The 16,421-nt window shown below is 39.3% G+C and overlaps 1 protein-coding gene across 2 annotated transcripts; it reads right to left on the bottom strand.

Moving 5' to 3' along the window:
* Nucleotides 1-2,851: 2,851 nt before the first annotated feature.
* uri1 (URI1 prefoldin like chaperone) lies at nucleotides 2,852-15,409 on the bottom strand. 2 transcript variants are annotated; one of them, XM_031730002.2, is made up of 11 exons: nucleotides 15,026-15,409; nucleotides 14,305-14,339; nucleotides 7,280-7,358; nucleotides 6,973-7,108; nucleotides 5,788-5,879; nucleotides 5,627-5,690; nucleotides 5,271-5,466; nucleotides 4,930-5,170; nucleotides 4,693-4,844; nucleotides 3,900-4,140; nucleotides 2,852-3,591 (listed from the first exon to the last, which is right to left on the bottom strand). In XM_031730002.2, the coding sequence occupies exons 1-11, from the start codon at nucleotides 15,095-15,097 to the stop codon at nucleotides 3,403-3,405; spliced, it is 1,497 nt and encodes a 498-aa protein (XP_031585862.1). In that variant the 5' UTR covers nucleotides 15,098-15,409; the 3' UTR covers nucleotides 2,852-3,402. The 2 variants fall into 2 exon arrangements, with proteins under 2 accessions (XP_031585862.1, XP_039471560.1); XM_039615626.1 differs by lacking the exon at nucleotides 15,026-15,409 and adding an exon at nucleotides 14,472-15,019.
* Between the last annotated feature and the right edge of the window lie 1,012 nt (nucleotides 15,410-16,421).

Here is a 16,421-nt window from a genome sequence, read left to right as displayed (position 1 = left end):
TTAACTACCTTTTCCTCCTCGGTCTAAAAAAAAAAGCGTTTACACGGTTTAGCCAGACGAAGCCAGCAACGCGCTTTGCTCTGTAGTATTTCCAGTTGAAGAAAGAGGTAATGAAATCTTATAAAAAATTACTCGGGATACTTCGACATGTCCCGAAGCCGTATGTCTCCCTCATCTGGCCGCTGGTATGTAAGTGTAACAGACTGGCACCGTGCGTAAAATGTGCACCAGCGTCTCCAGAACGCAGACTTTAGAAATCAATCCTCCCCCCCCCGATATGCACGCTTGTAGAAGTATTATGTTATATCATGCATGTCACATTAGTCCCGGGGATTACCTGCAAGAGTGGTGCTTTTATTTTTGAAAACTTCTGTGAAAGCACGAAGGATTTGTATGGCGCTCTCATCTTTAAAAAAATTATACACATTTATATCGGGATAATGTTGTGTGGAACACTTTGTGCTGCAGCTGCTGCTTATTTTTTTCGTATCCGATATGGGGTTTTCGACGTTTAAGAGAAGACGGGATTATACCTGAGTGATTATAGGTGGTAAATGACTCTATTAAGAAAGCTTAATTGGAGGCTTGAAGCATCTCTCACACTTCTGCTCTCCGACTGACATTCAGTATTCTCCAAAAAGGAAAAGAAAATCTTGCCATCTTGCTTCTAATGCAAACATATAGATAAGAGAATATATATATACATCAACAGGTCCTTGGGTTCTTCATTTAGTTGTAGCTGTAGGTGTTTTCTATGAAGCATCGATTTCTATCATCATTAAGGCTGTAACCATTGTTTGTTTTTCAGTGGGGGAAGTGATTTTTTTTTTCATCTTTAATTTTTTACATTTTCTGGCCAAAACTTAAAGGTACTGAATTTATCAATATAAGACAAGCTCACACTGATAATTAGTTGGTAACATGTCACAGGTTTCTCATTTTCTCTCAATCGGTTTATAAATTATTGACAAATTAATTCAGCTCTAAAAGTTCTATAATACGCTGCTGTAGTCGTCCCATTGATTTTATTTATGAATATATAGGCTTTAATAACATACACAAAACAGACTAAAGCAAACAAAAAATGACATTTCAGAGGGTTTAAGAGATTAAGGATCGAAAGAGCAGCGCAAAGATCATACCACAAAGCTGTTCCTGGACATTTGTTTCTCTCCTGTGATTTCCACCTGAGCCTCATTAGTGGAAAAAGTCAGGAACAGAAACCAGTTGCTCTTATAGGCAGTGAGTGTAAATGATCCAAGTACAAGACCGTTGGATATTTCATATCATATGTTCAAATAGCAGTGAAGCAGATACATTGGCTGCTGTTTAATCCATTCTTCTGTCATTTGGAACTAAAAGCTCCCCCTCTCAGACCCAAGCACCTGTCTGGACAACAATACCTGCTGAATCCCTAATCATACAACTCTTAAAATCCCTCATAATCCCTGAAATGTAGATCTTGAGTGTGTTCCAGCTCATTACATAGATTGTATGCAAGTTTTCTTTGAAATGTAGTTCCAGCATATACCTACGCAGCTTAACCTACATAAGACCATTGATCTGTGTCTCACCAACACAACTCTAGCATGTTAAGCATTGCCTAATCTGTCTCATGCTACCTGGATTTTCATATTGGAGGAATAATCCTGGAAGGGAGGAGGGTGAGGGGTGTCACCTCTGGACCTGTTTCAAAGCTTCTTATCAGAGACATGCACTCCCACCATTTAACTAAAAGGGGAGTGATAGACTTTTTAATTCAAAAATCATAGCTTTAATTAAAGCTGCACTTCAGTGTAGATGAAGTACACGTGCATCCGCTGCTGTGCTAATAATCAATAGGTGCTCAGTTGAGTTCAGCATTTTGACCTTTTAGGCCACTAAAAACAGGAACACCTCCCCTCACTACTTCATCCAGCTAAAAAAAAAAAAAAAGAGGCCCTTTTGGATTTTTCCTATGATTGTTTTGAAACTAAGTAGAGTCACAGGAAACAGTCTCTTAGTTTTGAAGGTTACTTGATTGTTACTTAAAAGAGCACAATTTATAATGTATTTATTCAGCAGGGTTTTTTTCAAATCAGCCATTTATGTAAAAAAAATAATAAATACATAAAATACATAAAAAATATAAAATACAACGAATGAATATTTTGTTTTAGGAAACAACTTGCAAAATACGTCTCATATTTTATTTTGTGAACAGTCTGTTTCACTCACTGTTCTCTGAACTGCATATTTCTCAACATTCATGCAGTGGTTTTAGTTTATCCTTTTCCTAAGCACATTTAATGCAACCATGAACTTCTGACTTTGATCTGTAAATAACACTTGCTTCTGGTCTTTAACAGTGAAATGTTGGTGTTGCACCCAAAACATCCTCGATTTGTTTGTCTTGGGAATTCTTTCTCTTCCTTTAAGACTTGAGTTTTTACTAACAGGAGGAGCCATTTTGCTTTCAATTAACTTCCACATTTGATGAAGCATTATTGCTGCCTTAGAAAGTTCAATGGCGGATGGTGCTTTACTTAGCTCTTCTAATTCCACTGCATAACAGGAAATTCACTAGGAGTAACAATAATTCATAAAAGCCTTATCTCAGCGTCTAGTAACAGCTATTTAAAGACTGAAACAATTTACACTAAGCATCAGGCAAAAAATAAAAAAAACGAAAATATTATTACCCATTATTACTGCACTGTGTGCAACAACAACTGGAGAAAAACATTTTGGTATAAGATATTCAGAAACACAATAAAGCCCTGTCAGCAGACCATAAATGAAATATAGATCCATCTCCTTGTGTAGGAGAGTAAGAATTATTTTCTCTTATGGAACAAAGAGAAATCAAGACTTGTAGTCAAAATCATTTATTTTTCTTTTACTTTCCATCAATATTTTTTTTCTGTTTTACATAAAGCTTGTCACAAAGGGATACATACATTCAGTAGGGCAGGTCAAGAGATGGTCAAATGAGAGCTAACGAGACCTGATTCTGTTTAATAATCAATACTGGGGGAAAACAAACAAACAAACAAAAAAAAGGCAACTCATCTTATGTGGCAAAGCCTACAGTCTGAGTTAACCTGGTGATATCACAGATCAACAGAAGAGTAGACAGGTAAACGTATGACAGACTGCAAATGTCTTAAACAAGGCTAAAAGAAGAATGTCTTTTAAAGCAGATAAGCAAAAGAGGCTGCAATAAACCGTAAAAAAGCAGTGTTACACAAAGGCCGACTGGTTAAGTGTTCTACTTTACAGACAGAAACAGAAACCCTATCAGTGGATGAAAGGCGTGCAAAGAAATGAGCATGTGGTTTGTTTTTTTGTTCGGTTACCAAAGAGAAACAAAGGATTCACAAAAGATGTTCATGTAAAAGCTGAATATTTGCCTCTTAACAGTCACTTCTGCTGCAATCGGGCAGCTTTGAACTTCGACACCCTCTTTGGGGCTTGCTGGGGTGGGGCAACATCAGGCGCCACCTCCTCCTGTTTCCTCTCTAGTATTGTTGGCAGAGCTGGTGGAGAGATGGTCAGATGAGGGACAGCTGAGGGCATTGGATCCTTTTCTATTACTGTACCTGAAAAAGCCTGAAAAAGAGGAATAAGAAAGAAATAACAGTAAGGAGACTGATGTTGGTGGTGTTGCATCGCACTTTCATATATTTGTGCTCGGATATATTGCAGAATCTTTCACACCAAAATGAGATTAAGAACTATACAAAGAAACGTGTAAAGGTAACAAATACTAAACAAACTTAAAGCTCTTTCCAAAGCTGGGACACTACTTAAAATGAAATAACACAAGTGCAGTAACTTTGAATCATGCAGACCATACATTTAATCAAAATGAGTGTAAAAACAACAAACTCAATGCTGAAACTTCAGCTCTCTTTCACCTCAAATCTGCTGGGAGGTTGTAGCAACACTGCTGTGGGACTGTCCTCTTCTGTGATGCCATCGCTGGTGTCGCTGTGCGTTGCCTCGTCATGACTGAAGCTGCGTCCCATAATTCTGCGCTCCTCAAAGTCTGCAGCGCTGCTCTCACTTGTGTCGCTGCACACGCTGTTCTCTCGACTGCGTGATTTCAGTATGGACTTCCTAGGTATGGGTTCCCCATTTTTCACATCTACAAACAACCTGATTAAAAACACAAAAACAAAGTAAGAGTCCAGTTTCACCAGTCAAAGCAGCTAAACATGAACTATATGGAAAAAAGTACTGAGCCACCAAAATGTTACTTCCACAGAAGCTGCTCGAAATCCCATGAAGTTCCTGGGACACGTTATTTTTCCTGATGTTAATGCAAAAGCAGGTTTATAACTCTGAGTTACTGAGTCAGCACAGCGTTGCCAACTATGAATATGCTCTCAATGTTGACGTTCAGTTATTGAGATAACAGTGACTGAAGCAATGCTTCTGCTTTGCAGTAATGCCACTAGCAGCTGATCAGAGAGAGGGAAGAAATTTCCCCAAACCTATTACAGCACTCAAAATCAGTGAGCGCTTTAGAGTGACCCATTTCTTCACTGGTTTGTATTGCTTGATTTTGTACACGTGTGACAATGGGACTGAAAATACAATGTGGCCAATTTTTTTCCATACTTCAAACCAGAACCTGTTTATTGCCAAATTTCAATTTTAAACACGCAAAATTCATTTGTTCATTAAGTCTAACTGCAATATTTTTACCTGTAAATGTCTGCTGGTGTTGTGATTTTGTGAAGTTCGTGATGAGCATGTCCATTGCTGTGGCCATTTTTCTTTTTCCTCTTCGAGTGTTCCTTCTGCTCTTTCCTTTCACTAAACTTCAGTGTGGTGTTTTTGCCTGTATTTATTCTCACCTGATGCAAAAGGCAGACACATGGAAAGGTGAAGAGAAAACTCACAGAAGACTTACAGATGTTCTAACTTATTCATTGCTCTAACCTTCTTGGGTTCGACTGTGTGAGAAAAGTAGATAGTAGGCAAATAATTGGCTTCCTCTTCCTCCTCAAAGTCTTCTTCCTCTTTCCTGTCCTGTCTAAGTGGTGCTGTGCTGGAAGGCAGCGCGCTCCAACCTGGCTTCAAACTCAGCCCATTTACTGGAGTCGCAGCATCTGCATCTTTCTCCTCTTCTGAGGAAGAGGAAGATGTGTCCTCACCATTCATGTCTCCATTATCAGATAATCTGAAGGGACAAAAAAACAAAACATCAAAATTTGAAAAAGAACAGGGAAAGAGCAGGATTATTGATCCTCATACAAAAACAGAAAAGTATCTTCACATACTTGTCCTGCTCATCTTGTAGTTCCTCCAGTTTCTCGAGTTCATCCAATCTAGCCCATAGCTCCTCCTCAGTCATAACGCATTTCCTGCTTCCACTATCTCTGCTTTCCTCCTCATTCTCCTCATCCTCTTCTTTAAAATCAAAAACCACATCCTGCTTGGGCTTAGAGTTTGGCTTGTGAGCTATTCTTTGCTTTCCTGTTAAAGCGTACAGAAAAAGAAACCTTTAAACTATTCACAGCTACACATGAATTTAATTTTGGTGTAGAATTAAGCAATGGGTGAAAAGCTACATTGCTTTCTCTACGGCCATGATACACAAGTGAAATGAGGTCAGAAGAAAGGCTGACAAAGATACCTTTGGTGACAACAGAGTCATTGTTTCCAACCTCCTCTCTGATGTCAACATAGTCGCCTTTACTCTAAAAGAACAAGAACACTACAGTTAATGTTTTTGCCCCCATTTATGACTTGCACAATAACTTATGTGTGAGACAACTTGTTGGTAATGCAACATACAGCAGAGATGGTTTCCAAATCCTTCGCAAACCCAACTCTGGCTTCAAAGTTTTTTATCGTCTTGGACAAGCCGTCTAGTTCATTCTTCACATCTGTAGACAGCAAATGCATTTTCATTAAACTGTGCACTTAGGAGGGCAAACTGACAAAGCCACATGTGCCGAAAAAAAGACACAGAGACAGCAGGCAGATTTCAATGAAACGCTTCAAAAAGAAAAAAGACAACCAGCTTGTAAAGAGTTAAAATCCTAAACAAGTTGTGAAGAGAAAAAAAATGAAAAATGATGACACAAACAGTTCATAATATCTTCTGCCCTGAATACTACTCCGGATCATTAAATCTTCACAACAATTAAGCCCTTTCACTAATAGCAGCAGAGGGCCCTTGTTTCCATGGCAATCGGGAGCCCCTCCAGTCAGTGCATCAACTGGAAGTGAGGAAAGGTCAAACACAGAAGGCCTGACAACTCAGCCGCTGTCTGACACATTTCAGCTAGCTATGTTTGTATTACAGCACTTAGCTCTGTAATAGCAGGGTGGGCAGGGTCAGGAGATGGGGGAGGACGAGAGCGGGGGGGTTGGGGGTGGCGCTGCGGATGGGGCTGTGGCAGCACATTTCTGCTTCACTAAACATTCTAATAATGTTCACATCAGAGATCGTTATTTGGGCCCATTTGACTTGATATGAGATTTTCAGACCTAGAAATGAGCAGCGGGGTTAACACACACAGGGAAGCAAAGCTGCACACAACTGATGCGAGATCGAACAAAGCCGCCGCAGTAACGGGTTACGATTTGACCACAGAAAAGAGGAACAGGTAGGAACTGTTATCCTACGGTTCACAGCCTAAGCAGCGACAGCGGTGACCTGAATGAATGCAAGAGCTGCACGGACAATGAGCCCTGCAAACACTGCACATTGAAATAAATGCACGTCGAATGTGTCTGCAACCCGCTATGACAAACTTCCAACAGCTGTAGCATCTTTGCTTACGTATGACTGCTGTGGTGAATCGTTACACGGTTTAAAGTTTTTCCTTCAAGGATCTGCTCAGACGAGCTATGTTGATATGATGCACTTGCGCCCTCTGCTGCATGAAAAGCAGCACTAAGAGATTATGTTAACATCAGGCAGTAAGTATTCAGTGAGAAGTGGGAAAAAAAAAAGTTTAAAAAAATACTCACATTTCATCCTGTGATCAACAATTTTTTGAGCTTGCTTGGCAGAGCACTTGGCGAACCAGTTATCACCCAGCAACACTGTGACCTCGTTGGTGTGTACCAGTTTTCCGGGCATAAAGGCCAAAGGGCCAAATGGTACCTGCACGTGTGGAAAAACAGAGCGTAAGAAAAAAAAAAAAAAAAGGAAACAGGTCAACTCAAACAGGTAGAGCAAACGTAAATAAAGGAGTAAAATGTATATAGGCGTGAACTTTTGTGTATTTTAGAATTCTCTCCTTTCCTCTGTATTTTAAATAAGGTCATCACTCACCATGATGTCATATGACAGTTGATCTGGCAGAGTTTTGAGGCGGTCATTCAGGGCTTCATAGTCACCCGACACCTTCTTCCTGCAAACAAAACGTTTCTCCCATGAAACCACAGCTCTCTGAAGCCATCCTGTCTAATATGGTGTGTTTCAATTCAATTCAATTCAATAAAACTTTATTGATCCTGAAGGTTGACCCCGAAGGAAATTGTCATATCTTGGGATAAGTTGAAATTTAAACAATGGGAAGCAAACAATGGTGTAAAGGGGGAGTGCCTGTTTTCCATTTGGGGAGGGCAAATGTGGCATAGAAGCTAAAGTAGCCTCAAGATGTCACTGTTTTTTATTTACTTACTCTTATTACTTATTTTTTGCTGGGCATTATAAAACTTTAGGAATTATAGGAAGAGAAACTGACCAAAAAAGAAAGAAAGAAAAAGGACAAGCTAATTAAAATTTCTTATCATATTTATACAATAAAGACCACAGAAACCCTCAGCAAAAATCACTTGACCACTTTGTAAATGGACCACAGCTACCAAAGCTTTATGCCAGCATCCCCAACATAAACTACTGAATCAGGCTCAGCTTCCAATGCCTTTTACAGCAAGTGTTATATTCCCACTTGAAAGCACAGTGCTGCCAACAGCCCCCTCATACTGGCTAATAAATCCCTTACTCCAGTCATCTGTTGGAAGAGTATTTTCTCCTTTACAGTCTCCTATTGCAATCAAATGTTTGAAACCAAACTTTTTAATGAGCACTTTAAAATCCAATTAGTAAACAGCTACAGCAATGGAGGCAATAGTAGTTTTCTGTAGCTTTTGTAATGCATTTTCAGTAGGATTTATGAATTTTACATTTATGAACTTTGTATGCAGTTACATCCATACGTTGTTGGTTTACAAGCAGTTGGATTAACTGACAAGCAGACTGAATGTCAGGTGAAGCCTGTTCCCTTATTTCATGACAAGTAATACAGATAAAAGATCTTGAGTCGATTATAAGTTTTTAACTTGGATTTAGTAGCTGTTTACTGGAGGAGATGTTGATGAATGAAGGCCATTATTATGGTTAAAAAACAAACAAACAAACAATGATCAAGAAACTGGCCTCACAGCCTATTGTTCGTCAGTGGAGCTAGTTTCAGTCATTGTTCAAAGGCACTGTTTATAAGGGTGGGGAAACCTGCAGTCAGCTGAGACTAAAGAAGTCACTTGAATGAGTGATTTAAAACAGAATCTACTTCTTGTGAAACAAACAAAATGAACCTATGTAATCTGGCCTACAGAAATGTCAGATTACACGTTAGAGAAAACATGTGAAAGCCCCTGCCTATTTTTGAAAAAAATAAATATCTGAACCGATGAAACCACGATTTACTTGTACCTCAACGATAGAAAGCAAAAAGTATGGAGAAGGAGAAAAACAGCCAATGAGCTGAAGAACACAACATCATCTCTCAAACTTGGTGAAGACAATGTTATAGCATGGGCACATATGGCTGCCAGTGAAACTGGGCCAGGAGTGTTTACTGATGATGTAACTACTGACAGAAGTACATACTGTGAAGTGTACAGAGCTATACTCTCTGTTCAGATTCAACCAAATGCTGATCAGAAGGTGCTTCACACTGCAAATAGATAATGATCCAAAGCAAACTGCAAAAGCAACCCAAGAGTTTATCAAAGTAAAGAGATGGAGTATTCTTCAGTGACCATGTCGGTCACCTGATCTCATCCCAACAGATCCTGCTTTTCAAATACTGAACACAAAACTGAGGGCGGAGAGACCCCCCCAAAAAACAAACAAGCAGCAGCAAATGAAGGTGGCTGCGTGAAAACCTAGCAGCATTTTATGATGTCCTTCAACAGACATTGACTGGAAAGGATTTTCATCCACGTATTTAAAAAGATCCTTATATTTACAAGTATGTTTGTTTGCGCAAATAGTTTTAAGTCTCTGAAAATGGGGGAGTACGTATGATTACAAAAAGCCAAACTGTGTAAATGTCATCATAAATCTTCTACTGGTTCAAGGTTCAGGGTTCTTTATTTGTCACATGCATAGTTATACAAGTATAACACACAGTGAAATGTATCCTGACACGCTCCTCGATATGTGCAAAAAAAAAAAAAAGGTTGGTTTAGGGCCTGGATGGCTTGAGGATAGATGTCCTTGCCCGGATGATGCGGAACCTTCTACCAGATTGTAGAAGTTGGAACAGTTTGTTGCCAGGATGGGACGGGTGGGACGTGCTCCTTTAATGGGCCACCACAGCAGATCATCTCCAACTCATATACACATATCCTCCTTCACTGTATCCATGACTTTACTCTTTACTCTTTGGTCTTCCTCTTTCCTTTCTGCCTGGCAGCTCCAAAATACCAACCATCTCTCCTCTACACATGTCCAAACCATCTCAATCTTACCTCTCTAGCTTTGTCTCCTAAGCTGTCCTGTCAATATACTAATCTCTATCCCTATTGGTCACTCCCAACAGAAATCTGAGCATCTTCAACTCTGTCACCTCCAGCTCTACCTCCTGTCTTTTTATCAGTAGCAACACCTCTAAACCATACATCATAGCAGGTCTCACTACCATCTTGTAAACCTTCCCTTTCACTTGTTCTTCTATCCATTTGTCAAATCACCCCTGGCACTCATCTCTATCCACTCCACCCTGTCTGTACTCTATTCTTCACCTCTCTTGTACACTGTCTATTATTTTAGATCACTCACACACACTTCCCTCACTGTGTTGAAAGGATAGAAAGAGTATTTTGAGCAGTGGTGAATTTAAAAATAAAGACATTGAGAGGGGACCTTTATATTCACAGTGCAATACAGTGGCCTCAGCATTCTTAAAGATATTTTTCTGCTTCTTCTTTTGAATTTACTTACTTTTTTGTTTTTTAATTTGGGAATAGGCTAATTTTCTGCCAAATCAGACCCTTGTGTAAAAGAAACGTGAGAGAAACTAGACTGAATAGCGTATAACTGGACTGGATTAATGTATCAATTAGGGCTGCTCAATTAATCGAATTTTAATCTCGATTACGATCTGGGTTTACGATCTGGTGAACGATCATTAAAAATGACTGAGCCGATTATTAGCACCTCCCTCGTGCTTTACTCTCGCGCTGCTCCGTGTGGCAAATCGAGCGCACCTCTCTGCGTTTCGAACACGCGTCACAACAATTAAGAGGACCCGAGGGAAGTTCGGAAAGCTAAGCAGAAGTTATTTGGAGAGGAGAGGATAATGGCTGCTGAAGAAAGAATGCCGTTGGTTGAAAAGAGAGGTAAAACGACTTCAGTGGTGTGGAAACCAATGTTCCCTCTAAGCTGCGCACGTGCGCAATTGCGCACTGCTGGCACGGTCTCTGCGCACAGAAAATCTGCGTTGCGCACAAAAAAAATCTAACCTGAATTGAAATTAAAATTAAAACTTTAACAATTCTGTTTTGCAGTGTTAGTCAGTAAGTGACTGGCTGCTCCTGTATGGGATTAGAACGATGCCACCTTATCCCATAGTCCAGCCAATAATGTGATTCACATTCGTATATAAGCAGCCAATCAATGTCGTTGACAGGCTATGACAGCGTCCTTATGTGCCGACACCGGTGTTTTAGCTAGCAAAGCGGCGTGGCTGATGTGCAGTGAACCCACATTAATGACAACGTGTACAACCATTGGAGATGTGAGCAGGACAGACGGAACAATTGACGGAAAAATTGTGGACTTTATACCAGTTTTTAAATTGTGTTGAGAGGCCACGTAGAACCAGAGTTATGATAAAAATATCTGCAATGTTTGGTTTTCTTCCTGAATACGTCGTTGTTTATATTTACTGCGGGGAAGAAAGCGGTAAAACGGCGTTTTATAAGGAAAACGCTGGAAAGCACTCTCCGCCTGTGAGCAAAAACAAAACCAAAAACCCCCACCCTTTCCTATTGGTCGAAAAAAAGTACCGTGTCGACCAATCAAAAAATGATATGGCAATGTGGCATCTAGTTGTTAAGAAACGGGGGGAAGTTTTAGGAGTGACGGCGGTGTTCTGAGATGTGAGAGATTTGAGACGTTTAGCGCAAATCTTGTGTAGTTAGTGTGTAGTTAGTGTGTAGTTAGTGTGTAGTTAGTGTGTAGTTAGTGTAGTGTAGTCAATAGTTTTGTTGTGTGTGTCAGAACAATGAGGCGGCTGCTGAATGTTACAGGTGTTACAGCAGTGATACATCTCCTGTTGTCAGGCCTGCAGGTATCAGGCTGTTGTTCTCCTTTATCTCATAGTGGACAGAAATTAGTTTTTGGAGTGGCACAAATAATTTGTGTGGCATCAGATTTGATGCAGAACAGCTGATTGTTCTGTAAATAGTTTGAAATGTTTATTTAAAAACGCCTTGGCTGCATTAAAAAAAATAAATAGCTGCAAAAACTTTGTTGTTTGCCAAACTGAGTTACTTTTTGAAGTAGTAACTATATAATTAATTGCCCAACATTGGTCATTATATACTGTATTTGGCAGACAGAGAGTTACAGGACTCTCTCCCAGACCACAGACTCATAATACAAGTCAGAGCTTTATGAAAAAAAGAAAGAAAGAAAGCAAGTTGTGTTTTCAAAATTCAAGTTATTTTTACTTCCAATAGTGTTAACATACTACACAGGTCATGAACAGGATTTTTTTTCAAATTTCCATTGTAGTCTAAATGGTAAATGGCCTGTATTAAAGCAGCGCTTTCTTAAAAGTAGTCTAACATAAATGTAAATGCTGTAATTTGATTATTTTAATAAACCAATTTGATTATTTTAATAAACCATGTAACTTGGATGGATTAGATGCTGGCGTGACCACAGTGCACACGTCTGATGTCGCTCACAGTGGTCCAAGGGATTGCTCAGGGAGTTTGTGTGTTCGCTCAGACACATGAAAAATTTGAGGGAACGTTGGTGGAAACATTATGGGTTCGCGGAGTCAGACGTGGATCAAATATTGTGCAGTATTTTGAAGTTCACTAAACATAGATGTTTACATTTTTCATTTATTTTTTATATTGCAAACATTTGCACTGTAATCAGTATTTGCACACTATTTTATATTATTTTTTGACAATCTTTAAAGCCATTATTGTTAAATAAATATCGTCAAATAATCGAGATCTCAATTTCAGTGAAAATAATCGTGATTATCATTTTTGCCATAATCGAGCAGCCCTAGTATCAATAATGACAAAACAGGGATTTATCTCACGTCAGGTCCGTGAATGCTAATAGGAGCATGAGGTAGATATTTATCACACTCTGCACGCCCATATAGTCTTTAAAAGCCCTAGTTAGTGGAAATGAAATCACCTGTGTGAGTCTGTCGAGACTTACAGGACAATGTTTACACATCTGTTATAAAGAAAATGTTTTATCACCCTTTTACTGATAAGTACTCTCTTTCATTTTACACATAATGCAAAATAAATGTAATAACACAAAACCTGCATGCACTTTTCTTATTTTAATCAATAATACTTAAAACACTGATGCTAACACCCCCTGCTTAGAATCAATGGAAATGCATTTACCGTAGCAAATCTACCCTGTAGTGAAGCCCCTACACAGTCATGGTCCACTCACACAGGTGTTTTTATCTGTCTCTTAAGAGCTCTACTATCTCTTAATGTCTCTCTGTGCATACACCACATGTCAATTCCCTTAACTGCGTCAATACTTTTAGCATCTTTTTTTTGTTAGCAGCTCTGCTAATCTATGTCTGCTTACAATGCCTGTAGTATAACAAGGCACAAAAACAGACTACTGCCACTGAAACAAAGTAGTAACTTCCTCAAATACGACAAATGGCAGTGTGAAATATACTATATACACTTAAATATTGGGTCACACCTTTAAATCTTTGAATTCAAGTACTTAAAATCCATCACCTAAACATGCATTTACAAAGATTTGTGAAAGAACGGGTCTTTCCAAAGACTTCACTGAATTCAAGCGTGGTACTGTCATTAAATTTATTTCCTACTAGATAGAGTAAAAGCATTTCGGGAACCATTCAGGAAGTGGCAGACTATGTAAAGTTTCAGAGCGAGGTCACTGAGTAATGAAGCGCATAGTAGACAAAAGTCGTCATCACTCTGCCGACTCAGCAGCTACAGACCTCCTCTGGCATTAAGATCAGCACAAAAGCTGTGCGTTCGGAGCTTCATGGCACAGGTTTCTATGGCTGAGCAGCTCCCGTAGGTGTAATGTGTAAGTGGCCCAGTATTTTTGTCCATATACGGCATCTCTGCATGTTTCCCTTTTGTAAACTACTTGCACGTGCACATTTAATAAAATAAGCCAGTTTTCTTTTAATCAGCTGTGCTGTTGCAACACAATTTGTGCTAAACAAATACATCTAAATTTGTTGATTTCACATCAGAGTGAAGTCTGTCCTTGAAGACCCACAGGTCATAGCAAGCAAGGACTGATGAGTATCAAGTAAGAGAAATGAGATGGACCCACCCTCCCTGACATGTTACTTCTCTGATAATACTTCGTTCTATTTATTAACCAAATTCTGTTAAGGTGCTTCCATGTCACTAACCTGCTGTTTTGCATCACAGGCACTGTTTATTGTTAAATACTCCAGGGTTGTTGACAACACTAACAGTAACACCTACAATAAAAAGTCAAAAATCTGTGCTGTGAAATGGGGCCTGCTGGAACCTGAGCAAAGGTCAAAAACTTCATTAGGAAATAAAAGAATATCACTGTGTGGGTGTGCACAAACTTGATAAGCAACTGACGTTTTCTGTCAATTTAGAACGTATTTATGACCCTAAAGGAATCAAATTTTGGTTATAACAGCGTGTTTGTGCAAAATAGGGCAAAAAAATGGGGATGTCTAAACCTGATATAGTAAACTTCAAAACTACACTGAAGGAATATTAGAACATGAAGAACCTACACAGTGTACTCAGTTAATGCAAGCATATTTTAAAAACAACCAACTTTGTGCTCAAGTTCATTGGTGCTTTCATGCTTACCAGTGTTGAATCCGACTTTCACAGTCTTTCACCACCTGTTTCAGGACAAATAATTTTAGTAAGAATCAAGCTGATAAATCTACGCAACTTACAGTCTTCAGGTGGAAAATCTAAACATTTAAAGCATCTGTGATAAAACATTCATTTCACCGAGGCTTTTACTTTACCCCGGCTGCAGACACAACTGCCCAGAGGCACGAATTTATATGTAATAATAGTTTGAAAGTCATCACACACAGGGAAGTAGGTCAGCAACTCCGAGGAAGTAGGACGAGACAAACACGGCTGTCAAAAAATTAATACATTTAAAAATGAAGCAAAAAAAATGAAATAAAAACACAGTGTTTTTGTGTCTAGGTGAAATTTACTTCCCAAAGTAAAGAAGCAAACAGCACTGGTATGAAATTCTTCTTTTTTTTAATGCCAAGAAACGAACCTAGCTGAGCACGCCCTCCTACAACATTTAAACTTGAACATGTGAGTGTCTGCAGGAGGAGGAAGCTTCTCGAAAACTGAAAGTCAAAACAACAAACACTCTTCGTGTAACCTGTGAAACAATAATGGCACAAATGTCTATATCTGCTGTACAAGGTACTTCAGCAAGTCCCAGCAAGTGGTTCCAAGACCTTTCCCGGTGCACCATGTGGCCAGTGGCAGACGGTGGCTTGGCTAACGTTGCATACTAGCCAGCAAAACGTTTCGCGACAACTGATGATATTACCTTTTCGTGCTCCTCTCGGAGCCTGATAACTCCGCCGAGGTGTTCTACATCCACTTGACCCTTTTCAGCCATTGCCAACCCACTTGCACAAAAGAAATTTCTGGTGTTTCGTGACCCCAAAACAAAGCTCAAGGGCTGTTGTGAGTCCTAAAGAAGTGTTTATGAATGCAGCAGCAGCTATTCCTGAGACCCGTTCTGCTCGTATTCATCAATGGGGCAGTGATAGTTATCCACACTTTCGGAAGTGATATCATCTCACACTCTCATTTCAGAATTTCTGCATGATTTCCAAAAATATCCACAGTCTGAATATCCGAAGATTAGCCAATACTCCTTGTCACTCTCGCTGCGCCATGCACCTCCGTCCAACTCCAAGAACTCAACCGTTATTCCAGGGTGGTATCCGGTCTGAACTTTCAAAATAAAAAACTTCGGTTGTATACTTGGTTTAGCATTAACAACAAATACAAAACGTAAAATTAAAGAAAAACAAACTAAAACAATTATACTTTTGGTGGACAGAAGTGAATAGGAATAAATCTGGTAAAATTACAGTCACAACAAAGTGCACACCTTGTTGTGGCTTCTTTCTACTCTCAAGCCCATCCTCCCAGTTTCACATCAGCAAGTTTTTCGTAAGGCTAAAAAATCAGTCAGTGTTGGATTCACACAACAAGTAATTCAGCTTGCGTATGGAAGGTTAAGGTGTGGAGGTCGACTGGGCCACTGCAACACCTTGAGTTCGATAGACTTAATAATTGCAAGGCGCACACATCCTGTGACTACAAATGATTACATTTAAAAAAATGTGTACTTTATTTTTACCATGACTCCACGAGTACTTCAAAAGTTTTAGCTTTTAATGCATCTCTTTCCTTTCTCATTTAATGCTTTTATTATCAATCTCAAACATTACATTTTCCGTTTTGGTTTCAAATGAAGCGAGCTTGATGCAGTTCTTCCTCCCAGTGTACTCTGGGTAAATATGAACGTCTGCACAGATGTAAACAATCTAAAGCGAGGTAATGTTGTTCCACCTGCATATAAAAACAAAGTGACAAGCACATCAGATTTGCACATTCAGGCACTATTTAACTAGCAGCAGGTGCAAACCCCTCCCCATGTTCACATTCCCGATGCTGCACGAAAATTTACAGATATTATTTAAACACACATCACATAAAACCCTATAAAAGTATCAGAAGTAACGAGTGAATCAAACACGGCAGTTGAATGAGTTTGGTTTAATATGATAACAACAATATAATTTATCCCCAAGTTCCCAATCTTCCTGTGTGGCAGGCATTAAATAGTCTGTTTTTGTTGCTTTTAATTGCTGTTGGAAATATGAGAAACACCAGTTATAAACAAGGTGTACACAAGGGACAAAAAAAGA

Source organism: Oreochromis aureus, linkage group 7 (genome assembly GCF_013358895.1).
Source record: "Oreochromis aureus strain Israel breed Guangdong linkage group 7, ZZ_aureus, whole genome shotgun sequence".
In the NCBI taxonomy this organism is placed as follows: Eukaryota; Metazoa; Chordata; class Actinopteri; order Cichliformes; family Cichlidae; genus Oreochromis; species Oreochromis aureus.
This window is presented reverse-complemented; position numbering and strand designations above follow the sequence as displayed.

Bases quoted from the DNA above. Each gene is read 5' to 3' on its own strand.
- uri1 (XM_031730002.2), bottom strand. From the start codon at position 15,097: ATGGCTGAAAAGGGTCAAGTGGATGTAGAACACCTCGGCGGAGTTATC. The intron at 14,340-15,025 runs GTAATATCATCA...GTCCTGAAACAG, and splicing joins TCCGAGAGGAGCACGAAAAG to GTGGTGAAAGACTGTGAAAG. The intron at 5,467-5,626 runs GTATCTTTGTCA...ACGCTTTAACAG, and splicing joins TGACTCTGTTGTCACCAAAG to GAAAGCAAAGAATAGCTCAC.